Source organism: Athene noctua, chromosome 15 (genome assembly GCF_965140245.1).
Source record: "Athene noctua chromosome 15, bAthNoc1.hap1.1, whole genome shotgun sequence".
Taxonomy (NCBI): Eukaryota; Metazoa; Chordata; class Aves; order Strigiformes; family Strigidae; genus Athene; species Athene noctua.
This window is the reverse complement of record NC_134051.1, coordinates 1,723,747-1,741,817: the sequence shown is the minus strand read 5'-3', so window position 1 is coordinate 1,741,817 and position 18,071 is coordinate 1,723,747. Positions and strand designations below refer to the sequence as shown.

Genomic DNA, 18,071 nt, shown 5'->3' with positions numbered 1-18,071 from the left:
TTGTGAGGCAGAGGGGCTCGGGGTCATCTCTCCATCAGGGTCTGTTCTGTTGTGGAATCACTGTCAGCTTCACACTTTGGAGTTGTTGCAGTTTCCCCGTGTTTGTCTGAGCACTGGCATTAGCTCAGGTGGCCACGATAAATGGGACCCTGCAGGCTCGCTCGCAGCCTGGGCGCTTACATCTGCAGCTGAAGGTTGTGATGCCACGGTCCCACTGCCGCTGGCACTTCACCCAAGAAAGGCCACAGGTATCCACGCACACAGCAGTCCCCCCTCGGGCTGCTGTGAGCACCAGCCCCGGCCCTGGGCAGCCGGGGGAGTGGGTGCGTGGCTGACCCGTCAGCCCCACGCGGATGCGGCACAGGGGGGAGGCAGGACCCCGTGTCCGTGCTGGCGAGCACCGCACGGGCGGCAAACCGCCACCTGTCTGAGCCCAGCTGGCCCAAGGCTGCAAGGAGTCATCTGAGCTCTGCAGGTGATGGCACGGCTGCGCGGGGAAACATCTCTGGACATGGGAAAATCTTCAAGCGTCTTAAATTGTCAGTTCCTCCCCACTGCCTATGCTGCAGATTTACTCTGCATCTGCTGGGGCTGCAGCAGTGCTGGTTGGTGTGGTGGCCAGTGGAGCTGCTCTGTGATGCATGCAACAAAAATACAGCTGAACCCATCTGTCCTCTTCTTCCCCACCCTCACCTTGATGGAGAAGATGGTTACTGTCATCTTTAGTGACATTTTGTGTTAATACCCGTGGAATAAATTGCACTCGGGGAAATAACTGCTAACACAGACACCACACAACTGTCAATGTTAACACAAGTCTCAGGGTTTCAAACACTGAAAACTTCTGGCTTCGTCCCATTGCAGTTGCTGTTATGCATCTTGATAAACCTCTGAAGAAACACAGGGAGAAAAAATTATGGGGCTTTAAAGCTGTTAAATATCACTGGTGTGTTTCTGTGTTTCCTAACAAGATTCTTCTTTTCTCCCCCCACACCCCTGACTCTTAAAGCAGCTGAGCTGGGGAATCTCTTGATCAAGCCATCCTCTCCTGAGTCTGATTTTTGTGGGATCGCTGCTTTGCTTTGCAAACCAGAAGTCCCCAAAGAAGTGTGCCTGCCTCTGCCAGTGCCTCTGCCAGTCAGCATCCAGGTCAGAGCCTTGTGCTGCTGTCCTGCAACAGCCAAGTGGTGGCAGCTTCCATCCGGGCTCTATTTGTGGCTGTGAAAAGGACAGGTCCACTGTCCTCTAGATTTGAACTGAAACAAAAATCCCAGACTTCATCATGGGAGATATCTGGCACATTGGATTGATGGTACTTCTGTACATCTGGTTTCCCAAAGCTGCTGCTCAGAATCTCATAAAAAACCCCAGGGACCAAAAAACAGAGCAAACTCTTTTGATCAGTGAAGTAAATACTGACAGCCCCGGAGAGGACAATTCTGAGTTTGTGGAGCTCTACCACACCAGTGGTCAAACAGCCCGCTTGGATGGATACTATCTGGTCTTCTACAATGGCAATGGAAACCGAGCCTACAAAGTTTTAAGCCTTCAGGGCAAAGTTACTAACAGCCAAGGCCTCTTTCTTGTTGGCTCCTCTTCTGTGAACCCTTCTATAGTTATTCCTAAGAACACTATCCAGAATGGCCCGGATGCAATTGCTCTATACTATGGAAAAGGGAACTACAAAGAGGGCATGAGCGTCACAAGTTATGGACTAGTAGATGCCTTGGTCCATAAGACTAAGAAGACAGACAGAGCAGATACGCTGGTCAGGGTACTGACCCCTGGCAGAGATGCTTTCTTGGAGGACTCCTCCTTCAGGACCACGGATGAATCAATAGAAAGGTGCCGTGGGGCAGATTATCAGTGGATCTTCCAAATGGCCATGCCCAGCCCAGGCGCAGACAACCACTGCATCCTAACTCCTCAGCTGAACGCATCTGCTGTCCTGATCAGTGAGGTCCTTGCTGCCTCTTCTTCTGAAGAGTTTGAGTTCATAGAGCTTCAGGGTCCCCACTCCACCATGCTGAAGGACATTGTTCTGGTGCTGATCGATGGTCGGACCAAAGACGTTTATTTCACCATGGATGTTTATGGCAAAACCTCACTGGATGGGCTACTTCTGATCGGTCCAGCACAAAGTAGAACCCCAGGTAAGGACTGCATTTTGATAACTACCTCAGAGCTGGAGGGGCGATCAGTCAATTTGGAGCTGGAGGATGCTGTCATTTTTTACTGTTGTTTGGTGTTCTGAGAGATCAGTGCAAATGTGACTCAGAACCCAGTGGCAGATAAAAAAGCAAATCAAATGTTAGAAGTTGTTGGAAAATAAATTATATAAAGCAAATAAATATTAGAAATTATTAGGAGAAGAGGAAAGAACGGAGGGCATCTTTTATGCCACTGTATAAATTCATGGTTTGCTTTCATCTTTGTGTCTTGTGTGGTACAATACCTTAATCTCAGAAAGGATATATTAGAATTGGAGACATTCAGAGAGGTCAGCTAGGATGGATAGTGCTCTGGAAATGCTTCCACAGAAGAAATAACTAAGTACACCTAGAAAAGGGAAAGCTTAGGAGGGCCCTGACAGAGGTTTCAGAAATATGAGTAGCCTGAAGAAAGCTGACAGGGATCAATTGCCCACCCTTTCTCCTGATACAAGAAATAAAGGGCATCAGAAGAAGGCAGAAGGAGTTGGTTTCAGGACAAACAAGTGAAGGTGTCATGACTTGCAGCAGTGGTAGACCTGCAGAGCTCCAGGTGAGGGACCTCGTGGAGGTCACACCACCACGTGTGCCTTTGCTGCTTGGGAGGACACGGTTCTGGTCCCAGCCTGCCGTGGGACCCCGACTGTGCCACGTCTCCTTGAGGTGTCTGCTTCTCTATGTGCTGCTTGGAGGCCATGCACAGCAGATACGTACTCTCTTCTCAAAAAAGCACAAGGGTTTTTCTTCCATGGCACCATCTGCAAATGTAGGTCACACGTGTATCGGCTGTGTGAAGCTGCAATCTAAACTTCCTCTCAACATTCAAAATTTCTTACAGGCCACCAGAGGAGGAAGAAATATCTTGTTATTTTGGGAACCTCAAAAGAAGATTTTGGCATCTGGAGACAATGACTCTGCAGATGTCTTGTGTAATTCACTGACTCATGATTTCTGAGTCAGGGAGTATATTCATCCCTTACAAAGCTGGTTCCCATAAAAATAAAGATTCTTTTGCAATTAAAACTTTTTTTTTTTTTTAAAGCAGTTGAGTTCCTTTTTACAATTCAAACTGCTCCAAATACTCTCTCACCACAAGTAGAAGAGCTGATTGTCTCAGAGCTGAGGTGCTCTGCTCTTACCTCTGAATGAGCTGAGGCTCTTAGCAGTCAACAGCTAAGGGGGGATGTCAAAGAAAGTAATGCAAAAGCATGACCAGCTTTCAGAATAAGCAGGAAATTTCTAAGGGTTATGTTTAACTCTTCCTCAAGACTCACTCCAGTCAAGAAAGTGACTGGAGATATGCTTTGGCATTTTTTTCCAACGAGACTTTGTCAAGATGTCTCAAGCATACTGCACACACATTTTTGTGGAAGATTTTCCCCAAAAAACACCCAATGACACTGTGTGATTAAAAAATCATCTTTAAAGGATACTTTTGTAGTGACTCCATGCTGAGCACTATCTCAGAAGTTGATTTAACCTGACCACTTCAGATTTGGGACAAGAGCTGTTAAAATGGCTGCAGCTGTTAGCCCTGTATTTGTATGGTTTGTCTGCCTATCACTGCAGAGAACTTCAAGCTGTGAGAGCACTAGAGAAAAAGTCCTCCCTTGACAAATGCCAGTGTGAAAACTTTCAGCTGAATCACAGACTGGTTTGGGTTGAAGGGACCTTTACAGATCATCTAGTTCCATCCCCGCTGCCATGGACAGGGACACCTTCCACTAGATCAGTTTTTTCAAAGACCCATCCAACCTAAGCTTGAACACTTCCAGGGCAGAGCATCCACAACTCCTCTGGGCAACCTGTTTCAGCATCTCATCACCCTCACTGTAAAACTTTTCTTCCTTATTGTTCTAATCTACATCTACCTTCTGTCAGTTTAAAACCATTACCCCTCATCCTATCAGTACAGGCTCTGGTAAAAAGTCTGTCCCCATCTTTCTTATAAGCCCCCTTTAAGTATTGAAAGGCTGCAAGAAGGTCTCCGCAGAGTCTTCTCTTCTCCATGCTGAACAACCCCAAGTCTCTAATCCTTTCTTCATGAGAGAGGTTCTTCCAGCCCTTGGATCATCTTTGTGGCCCTCCTCTGGATCTGCTCTAACAGGTCCACATCTTTTTTGTGCTGAGACCCCCAGAGATGGACAAAATACTCCAGGAGAGCGGAGTAGAGGGGGAAAATCACCTCCCTTGACCTTTTGACCACTCTTCTTTTGATGTTTCCCAGAATATAATCAGCTTTCTGGGCTGCAAGCGCACATTGACAGCTCATGTCCAATTTTCTGTCTGCCAGTATCCCCAAGTCCTCTGCAGGGCTACTTGCTATCCAGTCATCCCCCAGTCTGTACTGATAGTGGTGACTGCCGTGACCCTGGTGTAGGATCTTGCACTTGGCCTTGTTGAAATTCACATGGGCCCACTCCTCCAGCCTGTCAAAGTCCCTCTGGCGTCCCTTCCCTCGAGTGTATCAGCTGTATCATTCAGCTCAGTGTCATCCAAAAACTTGTTGAGGGTGCACTCACTGCCTAACATTAATGAAGATACCGAACCATACTGGTCCCAGTACAGACCCCTGAGGGACACCACTTGTTACTGATCTCCATTTGGGCATAGATGTTTTGACTACAACTGTTTAGATGCAGCCATCTAGCCAATTTCTTATCCACTGAATACTCCATCCATCAAACCCATATCTCTTCAACTTAGAGACAAGGGTGTTGTGTGGGACCATGCCAGACTTGCAGAAGTCAAGATAGACGACATCAGTTGCTCTTCCTTTATCTTCCAATGCAGTTGCTCCATTGCAGAAGGCCACCAGAGTAGTCAGGCAGGGGGAGAAATAGTCCCCTGGGCAGGGGTGCAGGAGGCTGAGGCACAGGACTGTCCCTTAGTGTGCAGGTGCCCTGGTGGCACTTCTCAAGGAGTAACCACTTCTCCTTACCCTTTGGCCTCTCATGTGATTCCGCCTTTAATGTTTGTTCCCTGGAGCCATTTACACAGGGACAAGTATAGAAAAGTCAGCAGACTGCTGCTTTTTAATGTCCTCAGCAGTTCCTGCTGCGTGCTGGGGAAATAGCTTGTGAACAGAACAGTAAAGACGAGAAAGGAAATTGGGAAGCTCACGAAATTGGGAAACTCCACCAAACCTCAATTTTGCATGCTGGTGTCTTGGGCCTTTGCTGACTATGTGTGCATGTGTATGTGTAAGAGTGTTTGTGTTTGTAAAAAACATGGACTGTTAAATGGTAGAATAAAATGTAAATTCTTAAATATTTTTGTGTACTATTAAAGTAACTGCTACCTGAAAAGTTAATGGATTTTGCAGATCTCTTTTAGAATTAAAAATTTCCTTTACTGTAGACTAAATCATATCAGCACTTGCTTTCCAGCTCCTCTGCTTACACATGAATGAGCTCCTCTGTTCACAGAACCAAAATAGCAGGATGAACTCTGCTCAGATTTCCCCCTCCAGTCTCCTCTGTATCCTTTGTGAATCTGGCCACAAATGGGGAAATTCAGGCTGAGCAAACATGAGAAAGGTTAGTGAGCAGAAAGATGGGGTAGCAGATGCCAAATTTTCAATAACCAAACAAAACCACTTTCTGAGTTCCTGTGTCCTGCACTCCAGGACCGAAGAGATGCTGATTTCCTGCGTGGTGGGTATCTCTCGTGTGTTGCTTACGTGCCACTGTTGTTCCTTTCCTTGCTGTTGTGCAGTGGATCTGCCATTCCCAGAGACCACCACCCGTCCTGTCCTCAGAGGTGGCCCCAATGCCATTGCCCTCTACAGAGGCAACAGCAGCAGTCTTGGCCCAGGGAAGGCGCTGCCAGTGACCGGCCTGTTGGACGCCTTCGTGTACACGAGCAGTGAGGAACCGAACCCTGAGCTGCTGGAGATCCTGACCCCTGGCAGACCTGCCTACCAGGAAAAGTGGTGAGAGGCTGCTCACTGGGCAGGGCTGGGAGGAGAGATTGGCACCAGAGTCACCCTTGTCTGCTGGGGTCACCCCTGCCTTGTGCCCCACACCCTGGTCAGGACTGGAAGACAAGGGCCACCTGCAGACCAGGGTCTCCCTGTGGCAGTATTGAGTCCCAGACCTTTTGCGCTTCCTCGTTTAAGGTTGTAGGTGTCCCCCTCTCCACAATAGCCCTGGTGCAGCAGTACAGTTGCAGAATAAAGTACTTGAGGAGGAGTTTTCTGACCAAATGATTGCTGATTTTTATTTTATAATTGTAATTATTTGTTGTTTAGAAAAGTGTAATGGTCAATATAATAAATTTTCCAGTACCACTTTCAACAAGTGAAGGTTATTCTTAGGTTCAGGATGGAATTTCCGGTCAAAATGATGGCGAGGGAGGGACTTCAGTATCACTTGCCTGACCCAGGAGGAAATCTCTGCCCTGCTTCATCCAGACCAAGGACTAGAAGCAGGGTTACTGTTCATTCCATGAGAAACTTTCTTCTTGGTTTTGGGGTTTCTTTTTGTCTTTGAGTTGAGAGAAATGTTACTCTGACTTTTGTGAGACATGAGAACTGTTTCCTTCACATTTGAGGCATGCTCCACTGATGGGAGAAAGAGGATGACAGAGTGGATAAAAGACAGTGGAGCAGGTGGAGGAGCAGAGGCAGCAAGGTGCCATGCATGTGAAGATGGGGTGGAATGTTTAGAACTAGGCAATAAGCAAAAAATATCTGAGCAAGCTCTTGTCTGTGGTTCTGATGATAAAGCACCAGACTCTGCATCTGTGTAACTGTCAACTAAATAGCAAGGTCCTGGCTCTGTAGCTGAAGGAGATTCACCCTTCCTGGATGGGCCTGTGAAAAGACCATTTGAGCCCACACCACATCAGGAAAGGGCATAGCTTACTCCCATGACAGGGTGACCACCTATTCACAGCATATTCCTATTCCCTTCTTTGCTTGTCTTCCTCCCGCTTGTGAAACAAAATCTGCACTTGTCCAGTAAGGAGGTGGTCTCCTTCCCTGAGGAGCTCTGCTCTGTGCAGCTCCTCACATTGGGGCTTCACAGAATCATAGAACAGTTTGGGTTGGAAGGGACCTTTAAAGGTCATCTAGTCCTACCCCTTTATCCTCTTCACCTTGGAGCTGAGGGCTCTTACTCAAGCATTTCATCCTCAGGTGCTGCCTTTCCAGTTTCTCTAGCTGCACCCCACCAGTCTTCCCAGGGGTCTCAGGACGAGCACAAATGTGTCTGTACTGTCTTGCTTGTCTTCAGTTAAAAAATCAGCCAGTGCTAGAATAGAAAGGGTTGGATGAAGCCCATGATCTTCTCTCTCGAGATTTAGTGAGCTCTCGGGCTTTTTTTTGAGACAAGGATATACTGATGAGGATGGGATATCTTTCCAAACCTTGTGAAAGGAGAAGACTATAAGTGCATGGTTTCTCCCTCTGATGCAGGCAGGTGTGACTGGCAGGTGAAGAGCACTCAGGTCTCTGGCTGGCAGCTCATATTTTCCTTCGTTTACATGTTTGTCTCTTGCAGGCACCAGCTGGGAGATGTGTCCATGAACCAATGCAACTGCTGCTCGGTGACCCGGGACTCCTTGTCCTACGTCCTCAGCAGACCCACCCCTGGCAAATTCAATGATTGCCCCAGGAAACGCTTCAGCCAAACTCTCTCCTTCTGCCTTCATGCAGCAGGTGACCATTAGTTATTTCTGCTCCTGTAGGCAGGACGGGCTAAGGACAAGAACACACGCACAAAGCCAGAGATGTCCAGGAAGACCGCCCAGAGTCATGCTGGGTTGTGTGAACGTAACACCAAAGGAAACATAGCTAGGACACCTGACGATTTTCTGCAATATTTTTCTTCATGGCAACCCATGCCAAGATGAGCTTCTTCAGTCTTCATCCCCATCCCCAACTACCTGGGGTGAAGAGAAGCCTTTTCAGGCCCTCTGAGTGATAAGCAGGAGCTGAGCTGCACCCATCCCAGAATAAGCTGGATCTCATGATGGAGGTTGCACTGTCTCGGTAATAATTGGCTTTTTGTTTCGTAGATTGCCAGGAGTGGCTCCTGAAGTCAGAAGAGATTCTGATGACTCTGGTCCAGGCCCTTGATGGATCCTGCAGCTGTGGCCTCTCTGCTGCCTACTTCAAAGGTGAGCTGGGCAGGAACGGGGCAGCCCAGGCGCCACCAGTGGTTAATGCCCATTTGCTTCTGATTTTCATCCTTGTGTTCCCTGTTGCATTGTGTCCTCCTGGCTTGGATTCCAGCTAATTTGAACTTGGTGCTGATGACAGAAGTGTTGAGTGTTAGGCAGAGCATGGTGCTCTTCTTCCATGTTACACAGAGTGCTCCCGTCCACAGGTCCACCAGCACACATCAGTGCTCATCTGCAGATCACCAGCTATTTCAGCCTTGAGCATTTGCAGCCAGATATTTGTGGCAACAGGGCTGACATCTCCACTAGGAGTTTGTTTCCTACTTGACTTTATAAGCCTACTTGACCATCTAAGCCAAGCTGAAGCAGAAATGCAAGCGAACTCACTGGTCTGTGTTGCTTTGCTGCTATCCCTGCTAGTTAGTGCGTGAGTGTATGAGCACATGTAGACACGTGAAGAGAAGAGCCATGACCTTGCAGCCTGCATTTGCAGTAGCATTATGTTTAACTTGTGTTTAGGCACCCCCCAAAGAGACCATTCTGTTCACTGTTGGGACTGCAAGGCTTCAGAAAGGTGAAGACAGTATCTGGGCGTGCTGTGTGACTTGTCACAGGATGCCCCTTGGCACAGGCAGAGCTCACAGCATTGTGTGGATGTCATGAGCTGCCCTGAGTCAGCCTGACCAGGAGGGCAGTGGTGGTAGAGACGAGCTGGTGAGCTCTGTGTCTCTTCCAGGAGAAAGTGGGTCTTTGGCAGCATGGGGAAACTGAGGCATTTCTCTGCTTGCCTCTGCAGAGCCAAAGGCAGACTGCCAGGATCTGGGGCTGGTGTTCACCACTCTGCTAACTGCTAAGTCAGAGGACCAGCTGAGCAGCCTGCTGCTAGCCTTCAAGACCTTCCTAGAGACGCCCAGACTTGCGCATTTCGACAGAATGAACATCACAGCAGAAAGCTCCTGCTTCAACGATATTAATGTGCCAAACTTCCCTCCAGGTACCAGTCATCATTCCTGCAGGCTGGGGATACAAGGTGTTTGAGGGTGGACATGTGGGTCTAGCTCTCCTAGAGGAGGGAGACGTCCCTCCCTCCGTTTCCCCAGCTCTGGCAAAGATCCCTTCCAAGTTCATCACATCCAGTTACTAGAGCCCATATTGCTCATTATCTGGAATACAGCAAGCTCTGTTGTTACAGCTGGAACTAGCCAGAGTATTTCCTGGGTTTTTCTAAGGGGTATAGAGCACACAGATGATAAAAATCTGATCCAGCATCTCACCCCAGCAAAATAGTGTACAACATTGTGTTGTTTCCCTGGGGCTCTGTGCTTAGGCCCATATTTATGACAGTTTTGCTTTCTAAGGTGTCCCATCAGAGACACCAGAAAGGACTCAAGAGCCTTCTGTGCAAGTGGCCAAGCTACTCATCAATGAGGTGAACCCAGACACCCCAGGGGGAGGAGAGGATGCAGAATACATCGAACTCTTCTACACTGGACAGACACGCTTTGACCTTCAGGGATACTGGTTGGTCCTCTACAACGGTAAAAATAGCCGGTCCTACAGGGTGTTGGAGCTGTCTGGACACCATACAGACGAGCTGGGTTACTTCTTGGTGGGGAGCAGCACCATGAGTCCAGCACCCATGATCAGGCTGCCCCCCAACACTATCCAGAACGGGGCAGATGCTGTGGCTCTCTACTACAGCAACACCAGCCTCTACACAGTGAACATGGCTGTGACGGCAGAGGGGCTGGTGGATGCTGTGGTGTACACGTCCCGAATGCCGGAGAGGGCAGAGGAGCTGGTCAAAGTGCTGGTACCAGGGCAGAGCATCCTGTATGAAAACGATTCTCACAGCACTGAGGATGAGTCTCTGAGCCGCTGCCACAGCCTGAGCACAAAACTGCAGAGCAGCTTCCAGGTGGGTTGAGGGCAGATATCCTTTCTCTGACTATAGTCACCGGGAGGGCAGCAGTCATGTTTCAGTATGTCCTTTATTTGGGGGAGCGGGGTGTTCTGGTGAGCCACATCTACCTCCTGCCATCTGCTGATGCTCTTACCAGCCCTCACCTCCCTGGTCTGTTCACCTGCCTGTTGTTGAACAGGTAACAGCTCCCTGCCCTGTGCAGCGTAGCTCTGACCCAGGAGATCCCTGCAGACAGCTCACATGTCACCAAGCCCAGACCAGGGAGTCTGCTTTTGGGCAGCATCCTGGACTCTCAGGTTACCCCAAGCCAGATGTGGAGCTGCCTCCTCACCCCAGCTCGTTTGGTGTGGGATGTGTGGTGCAGCACCTCGCGTCCCTGAAACCCAGCTTCCCGCAGTGCCTCGATCCCACTGCTGGTGGGATTGATTTGTGTTCATTTGTCTGAACTGTTTGGGTTTTTTTATTTCAAAATATCTAGTTTCAGATAGTCCCCCTGAAGGAACACGACAGAGTATGGATGCTTGTTCTGCACAAGTGGGGTAAGGGAGGGCTTTGCTGCTCCACTGCTGGTGCCTGCTGGCATCAGGCCAGCACCGAGGTGTGCTCAGGTCCAAAACTGACACAGTAAAGCTGCTTTAAAAGCAGAAGAGGTCTGCTGGTAGGAGAGATGTGCATCTGCAGTGGGAGAGGATCACAAGGAAGCGATGCCATGGACTGGAAACACAAGTGTAGAAGTGCTCCCCACAGTAGGGCAAGAAAATGGTTCCTAGTCCTGAGAGTGGGAGGGGAGGCAATGGTGGGGCTGTGTGGTGAGGGGACCCCATGGTCAGGACAACCCTTGAACAGATGGTAGGAGTCAGGAGCAGCTGATCTAAGGCAGAACCACCACGTCTTCTTCAAGCCTCACCAGGGAGCCATAGGAGGCTCTTGGTAAACACCATGAGCAGCTGTGGCTCCACCTGAAGGAATGGGAGCAGCAGTGGTGGCGGCAGCTTCTGTGTCTCCCTGCAGGTGTCCGTGGTGACGCCACTGAGGGAGAACTTCTGCAGCAGCTCCTCGGCACTGGTCCCTCCTGCCATCCGCATCAGCGAGCTGTGCTTGGCCAGCAGCACTACCCCCCACCGCTTTGTTGAGCTGGAGGGGATGCCTGGCACCAGCCTGGGAGGGCTCAGCCTGGTCTTCCTCTCGGGGAAGGAGGGCGAGGCACGTGCCAGCATCCCACTTAGGGGGACCATCGGAGCCACAGGGCTGTTCGTGTTTGCACTGGACGGAGGACACGGGCACGGTGAGGCTAATGGCATGGACCCGGCATAGGGTCTGTCTTCAAACAAATGGGCAGATGGTTCAGTGGCTTTGAGGAAAGGGAAGGAGGAGGGTGCATGGCATGGGGAACAACTCTTTCTTGCCTTTCCTGTCCTTTATTCTTTTTTTTTCTCTCTTTGTTCTGCATGGGCTGTTCCATCACATTCCAGCTGAGGTGGTGTTTAATCCTCCTCAGTGCCTCTGCTGAGCTCCCCGTGCAGGGCAGAGGGACCAGGAGGACTGAAAGCTCCTCCTGCTGGTACCAAGACAAGGGGCTTTTAGGAGAAGCAGGGTCCAGCCGGACTTGGGTCGTTCACTGATGTTCACTGAGCCCTGCAGTGCTGCTGTCTCTTCCTGGTCATGAGGTGGTGTTTCCTCAGCACATTTGTTTACCTTGATTTATTTTTTGTTCACCTTAAATTCTGACTGGGCTGCATGAAGAGGACTCTGCATCTCAGAGGAAGCTTGATCTTTTTGGAAACCTGTGTTCACAGCAAGCAGTCACTTCTTTACAACTTTACTTCACCACCATTATTTTGTCTCCCGTTTCTGTTCTTGGAGTTCTCCTTGTTACCAGCTTGTCCTGTCAGGCTCAGGCTCACTAACACTACCTAGATGTTCACCCCGTCTATTCCCCTGGCATTTCCAGATGGGACTAACCTGACTTTCAAGGACATCTCTGCTGCTAGTGAAGGCTTCAACGCTATTGCTGTGTACAGCACCAGCTTGACTCCTGGTGGCACAAAGGCAACAAACTTGGTGGATGCCTTGGTGTACACGTGTGAGCCCAGCACAGCTGCAGTACACTTGGGCTTCCTTGGACCATCTTATGCTGTGCCCTGCAAGGATGACAGGTGAGGTCGCTTCTCTGGGAAAAAGTCTTTGGGTTCCTTGTGCCCAGAGCCTCTGGCTGGCGTGTCGCTGAGCTTGCTGCCTTGTCCTGCCTTCTGTATGGCTGAATGCACCCACCAGCACTGTGATGAAAAACAGAGAGGTATGTAGCACATTGCAGTGGAAAAGGCTTCCCTGGTTTTGGCGTAGGGAATTGAACTTTGTTACTCCACTGCTCACTTAACTTGCTTCCCCCAAGGGATGTGTATGGCGTCACACAAAGGCCTGCAGCCTTTACAGACAGCATAAGAATCTGCATCTTTGTGAAACTTTTTCTTTAAAGAAAAAAACCCAAACAACAAATCAAACAAAAAAGGGTATCTCTGTGAGCAGTAGAACAAAACAAAATCCAACATCCCTTTCACTCCTAGGTGGACTCATCAACAAATAGGGCTGAACCTTTCCCTTGGTGGGAATACTAGCAGAGTTCCTCCTGTCCACTTCTGTTTGTTAATTAAATCTGTCCTCCTCAAGTCCTCTGCTCCCCTGTCCCATCTGGTGTGACAGGAGGTTCTGTGTTGTAGCCTCCACTACAAGCACGTGTGCACAGAGCACAACGCCACGTGCACGGTTTTCCTGGGAAACTCAGCTTCCAGCTGGCTGAAACATTGTGCTGAAACCTTCACCAAAGTGGTTATTCACAAAGTCGGGGCAGTGATTTGCTGGGAGATCTCACATGGGCTGACTCCAGGCAGCTCTGTCAGTCCAGTCCTAAGCGACCGCATCCAGAAAAGCTGCTTCCTCACACCATGACCAAGTTTCTAAGCTCTGGTCTGGGAAGGGAAACGATAGCTTAGTGAAATGCAGGGGCAGATATTGTGTAGCTTGGAAAACATCCTGGAGGACAAACTCTTAATTTTGGGAGGCTGGCTGTAATGAGGCAGCAATCTTACTCCTACAGCAGCCAGTCAGACCAAATAGGTTAGCTCTGGCCAAGCCTAGGTCTTTTCCACCTGGTGGAGTTGGCTGGACCCATTTCTGTGAATGGCTCTGTGAAAATTTCAGCTCTAGCTCCAGCAAACTCTCCATCATTCCCAGCAGCATCAGGAACTGGAGCCCGGGGGGGGGGGGGGGGGGGGGGGGGCGGGGATGGGGGGTGGTTGGAGGTGGAAAGAAAGGTGTGTGACGTGTTGGTGAGCTCTGACTCCTCTTCTGGGGACAGGCCCATGTCCCTGAGCCGATGTGCCCGTGGCAATGACAGCGCAGAACTGCAGTTTGCCGTCTCGGACCCTACCCCTGGTCTGCAGAACAGCTGTCCCCAGGATGCCTTCGCAGTGGACCTCCACCTCTGCCTCCTGACACCCAGTGAGTGAGTGGCGCTGGGTGCCTCCACTGGTGCAGGGTGGGAGGGCTGGGATGGGGAGGCTGACCCCAACTTCCCATGGCATGGAAGGGGGATGCTGGTGGGGACCCTGCTGTCTCCCAGTTGTGAAAGGGGACATGCTGGAGGAGAGCTGGCGCAGACACCCATGTGTGATGCGATGCCGCCATTCCTAGACAGCAGCTTCACGCACAGCTTCAGCATGTGCTAGTATGAAGGTGGCCACGTATTTCATTTGAGACGTCTCTGCTCAGGCAGGGCCAAGCCCTGCTCGGGATTTCTTTCTGTAGTTTTAGATTTGCATCAACAGCAGGAAAACTTCAGGTCTCTCGTGATGGTAGGGGCACAGTCAGGGAAACTGCCAGCAAACCCTCCTGTCTCAGCCCATCTGTGGGAACAAAGCAGTGTGGCTCAGTCCTGGCTCTGGAGCCAGCAAGCAGAAGTGCAGTGGGTTCTCCAGCCCCTGCAAAGGCCATGCTTGGATCAGCTTGGGGCAGTCAGGACCTGGGTCAAATGAAATGGAGGTTCCTCCTCCAGTCTCCTGAGGGGGGCAGGCAGTGGACCTCTCCCTCCTCTCCCAGCACGAGAGACCCTGTACTGGCCTGTGTGGTGGGAGCTGTGGGGCACGCCTCTTCCCCACTGCCCTGGGAGGATGGTGAAGGAGTTAAGCTGGCATATATGGTGGTAGAAGGCCAGAAGTGAAGATTCATCATGCAGGAGGGGGGGCAGAGGAGGGTGGGATGCAGAGGAGGGTGGGATGCAGGCTCTGCAGGAGCTTTGCTCCTGAGCTCAGGGGTGAAGGCAAGTGTTTTGGAAGGGGCACAGAGTTGGGAGCTTATTAACACCACCAAGCTGCACTCAGAACCTGCACCATTCCTTTTCCTCTAGACTGTTCCACGTGGACCCTGCACCACAGGAGGTTGCTGGAAAGCTTGGGAAGGGCCTTGGTGAGCTCCCTAGAGGAGAAGTGCTCCTGTGGCATCTCTGAGCTCTACCTGCAAGGTTGGTGCCCTGCTCCGCTTGGCCGGTTTGCAGTGTCCTCCCTCAACCACCCACAGCTGCTCATCATCAGCATGGTCCCTTCTTAAGCCAAACTTGCAGGCTTGCACTCGAGTGAGGGGAACTGGAGGAGCAGTGGTGGGTATGTGGGGTTTCAGTGAAGAGAGCTGGAGAGAGCCTGACACAAGCTGCCTACTAGTGGAAGGGCAAGCTAGAGGGACTGTGAGGCATGGAAGTGTCTGATAATGCCTGGAGATGTCTGCCAGCCAAACTGAATATCCTAAACCTGCAAAGCAAAATGCCATTTGCACTCTAGAGGACTCCTGTTCTCAACTCTTTTTCTGTCAGACTTCTTCAGTATCCTATATTTATTCAACGTACTTGGACCAAAAAGTCACTTCTTGAGGTTTTAGGGACATACAGTTTTTGAGGGATAGGAAGAAATGTTTCTTATATTTTGGCTGGTTTTGTAAGGAAATGAAGGGTTCACAGCCATGCTTTGCTTTGTCCCTGTTGCCCAAGCACCTTTTTGACCCTTTGAACAATTTTAGACAATTCTCACCAATGGGTAGAGATCGTGAAGTTACCAAGTGTAGTACAAAGTATTCTGCTGGGATAGGAGGACAACTCCAAGCCCCTTTTGTCACTGAAAGAGAGATGAGCATGTGCTCAAGTCACCTGTAAGACAGCATGGCAGCGTGATTTCAGAGAGGTGGGGAGAAGAAGTTGAAGAGCATGGGAGCAGGAAGGTGTTACTGGAGCAGGACATGAAGTCATGGGAGCAACATGTTCCCAAACAGCTGGAAGGTTTCCAACCACCTCCCATCCGCTGTTGTTTCTCCACAGAGCTGAACCTGACATGCACAGACTCCCTGGTGAAGGTCTGGGGCCAGGTGTGGGCTCGGCAGCCGGAGCAGCAGCAATCCATTGAGACCTGGCACCAGGGCTTCCTGGCCAGCCCCCATCCCTTCTCTGTGGATGGGAGAGTCCTGAAAACCAGTCCTGAGTGCATTGCCCCAAAAAATGCACCATCCACGTCGCAGCACAGCAGTGGTGAGTAGGAGCTAAGCACAGTGATCTGCTTCCAGCACAGTCAGCAGAATCGCAGAATCATCTAGGTTGGAAAAGACCTTGAAGATCATCCAGTCCAACCAGAGCTGGGGCCAGGGTCAGACCATATCTCCACATGAGTGAGGCAAGGAAGGGCAAGCCACCTCTGATGATGCTTCAAAACACACCTTACCTCTAGTGATGCTTCCCAAACACAGCTGCCTTCTGAAAACTGGTGGGTCATTACGAGAGGTAACGATGGTCCGTTCTTCCAGTGTGATGGAGTAGTCAGTCCTGTCACACCAATACCACTGGAAGTTTGGGTGTCTAAATCTTCTCGTGAGACTGGGCTTCACTGAGGAGCCCCTTGCTTTTGGAGCTGTTGGACAGACAGCCCAGAAGCCCTGAAGGCCAACTGCTTAGAGCAGTGGCTGACACCCAGGCTGGAGCTGGCCAGAGCGGGCACACCATGGAGGATGCAGCAGGGGAGTGGAAGAGTGGTCTCCAGAGCAGGGGGCTGGGGAGCCCAACCTGTTGTTGCCCAGAGAAGTTATGGGTGTCCCACCACTGGAAGTGTTCAAGGTCAGGTTAGAGAAGGCTTTGAGCAACCTGATCTAGTGAAAGATGTCCCTGCCCACGGCAGGGGACCGTACTAGGTGACCTTTAAAGGCCCCTTCCAACACAACCCAAGCCAAGCCATTCTGTGACTGTGAGCCTATGACCTCCTGGTGGCACCCTGTGCTGGGAAAGGTCATGGCTACAATTTTCTGTCTCTGCCTCTGTATCCTCAGCTTCCTTTCAGGGCTGGGAAATCGCCCTGTTTGTCATGGGATCTCTCCTGCTCGTGTTCTTGTTGGTCGGCCTGGCATTTTATGTCATCAAAAGGTGAGAAACCACCTTCCCATCTGTCTTGCATCTCTCACGCTCCCCTTCCCCAGCACTTCCTCTCTAATCGCTGCACAGGAACCTGCTCCTTCACCTATAGATGTAGGTGAACACCTACATTCAGATGCTGCATCCAAACACTCCAATATGTTGCTCCCAATTTTTGCAGCAAAGCCCCTTTGCTTTTGATGCAGCAGACTGCAGGTTCTGCAGTTAAGACAACCACCAATAAACCCACAGGTAACGCCAGGCATGTCAGTGGACACAGCGTAAAGGCCACCAATCTTGCAATGTGCTGTGGTGGGAGAGCAGAAAGCTGAAGGCACATGGCATATGCAAGGGGCAGTGAGAGATGGTGCTTTGGCCACAGGGAAGAGGTCTTCCTTAGAGCAGGGTGGAAGCAATGGAGAGTTTAGGATTACCATATGACACAACTTTAAGTAATTACTTGTCATTCCTTAATGTTGCCAGCAGGCAAACAACAGCTTAACACTTAGGCTGTATGTTTCTCTGAAATAAATACTGTATTGGATGGGTTATTTAACAAGCACGGGTGACTTTTTTCCAGTAATTTTTACTGGTCTCTCATAATTTGGTATGGGGCTGATGTGCATGAATTAGAAATTACAGAAGTTTTTAAAATAGATTTGGGGAATAGAAAACTCAACATGTATTTTTTAGAAGGAATTTTAAAAATACGTCAGATTTAGGGAAGCTCTTTCAGAAACCAGGGTGATTGATGTATATGTGCCAGGTGATGGCAGGTGTTCTGCTCCTGGTTTTCCCCCCAAATGTTAACAGAGACCTTAGGAAACTGTGCCTGCTGCAGGTTGGTCATCCAGCCTCTTCATCGTAAGTGCAAAGCTGAGATGAAAATTAGCTGCCTGGTACAAAAGAGCAGAGCAACTGATCTTGCATTTTTCTTTGTCTGTTGCTTTTCAGACATCCCCAAAATTACACCAACATCGAAATGAATGACCGTGGGGAGATTGCAGCAGACTTCTAACACTCCTGGGCACAGCTGCAGCAGCAGGGTCTAACAGCACTGGGGCCAAGCATGTCTCTGTGAGGGACAGACTGGCTGTCCAGCTCCCCCATCCACAGGGAAGGACCTGCAAATGCCCAGATGTATATATACATATATGTGTGTGTATACAGCTCTGTGTGTATGTATGTATGTATACAAATACCTGATTTTTACACTTCTAAATTTTGACCTCAGACTCAAGGTGTTCAAAGAAACAGGCTGGGGACCTCTTCTAGGCAAAGTCTGTGCCAAGTGTGGTGACCAGAAAGACAGAAGCCTGCTTGGCTGATGCAGGATATCCTGTCTCCCCTCAAGATTCACTGCTGGGTGATGAAC

General features: G+C 50.0%; 1 protein-coding gene across 1 annotated transcript; it reads left to right on the top strand.

Moving 5' to 3' along the window:
• The first annotated feature begins 833 nt into the window (after nucleotides 1–833).
• Nucleotides 834–17,799, top strand: LOC141966682 (uncharacterized). Its single transcript, XM_074919688.1, has 13 exons — nucleotides 834–2,153; nucleotides 5,928–6,144; nucleotides 7,715–7,872; nucleotides 8,232–8,333; nucleotides 9,109–9,330; nucleotides 9,695–10,254; nucleotides 11,272–11,545; nucleotides 12,212–12,416; nucleotides 13,616–13,758; nucleotides 14,663–14,776; nucleotides 15,620–15,826; nucleotides 16,615–16,708; nucleotides 17,651–17,799. Exons 1-13 carry the CDS (start codon nucleotides 1,283–1,285, stop codon nucleotides 17,712–17,714), a joined length of 3,231 nt encoding a protein of 1,076 aa, XP_074775789.1. The 5' UTR covers nucleotides 834–1,282; the 3' UTR covers nucleotides 17,715–17,799.
• Nucleotides 17,800–18,071: the final 272 nt, after the last annotated feature.

What these genes read in the sequence shown, in the direction of transcription:
- LOC141966682 (XM_074919688.1), top strand. Translation starts at nt 1,283, where the DNA reads ATGGGAGATATCTGGCACATTGGATTGATGGTACTTCTGTACATCTGG. An exon ending in AGCACAAAGTAGAACCCCAG is followed by an intron (nt 2,154 to 5,927) that starts GTAAGGACTGCA and finishes GCTGTTGTGCAG; the next exon opens with TGGATCTGCCATTCCCAGAG. An exon ending in GTGCCCTGCAAGGATGACAG is followed by an intron (nt 12,417 to 13,615) that starts GTGAGGTCGCTT and finishes TTCTGGGGACAG; the next exon opens with GCCCATGTCCCTGAGCCGAT.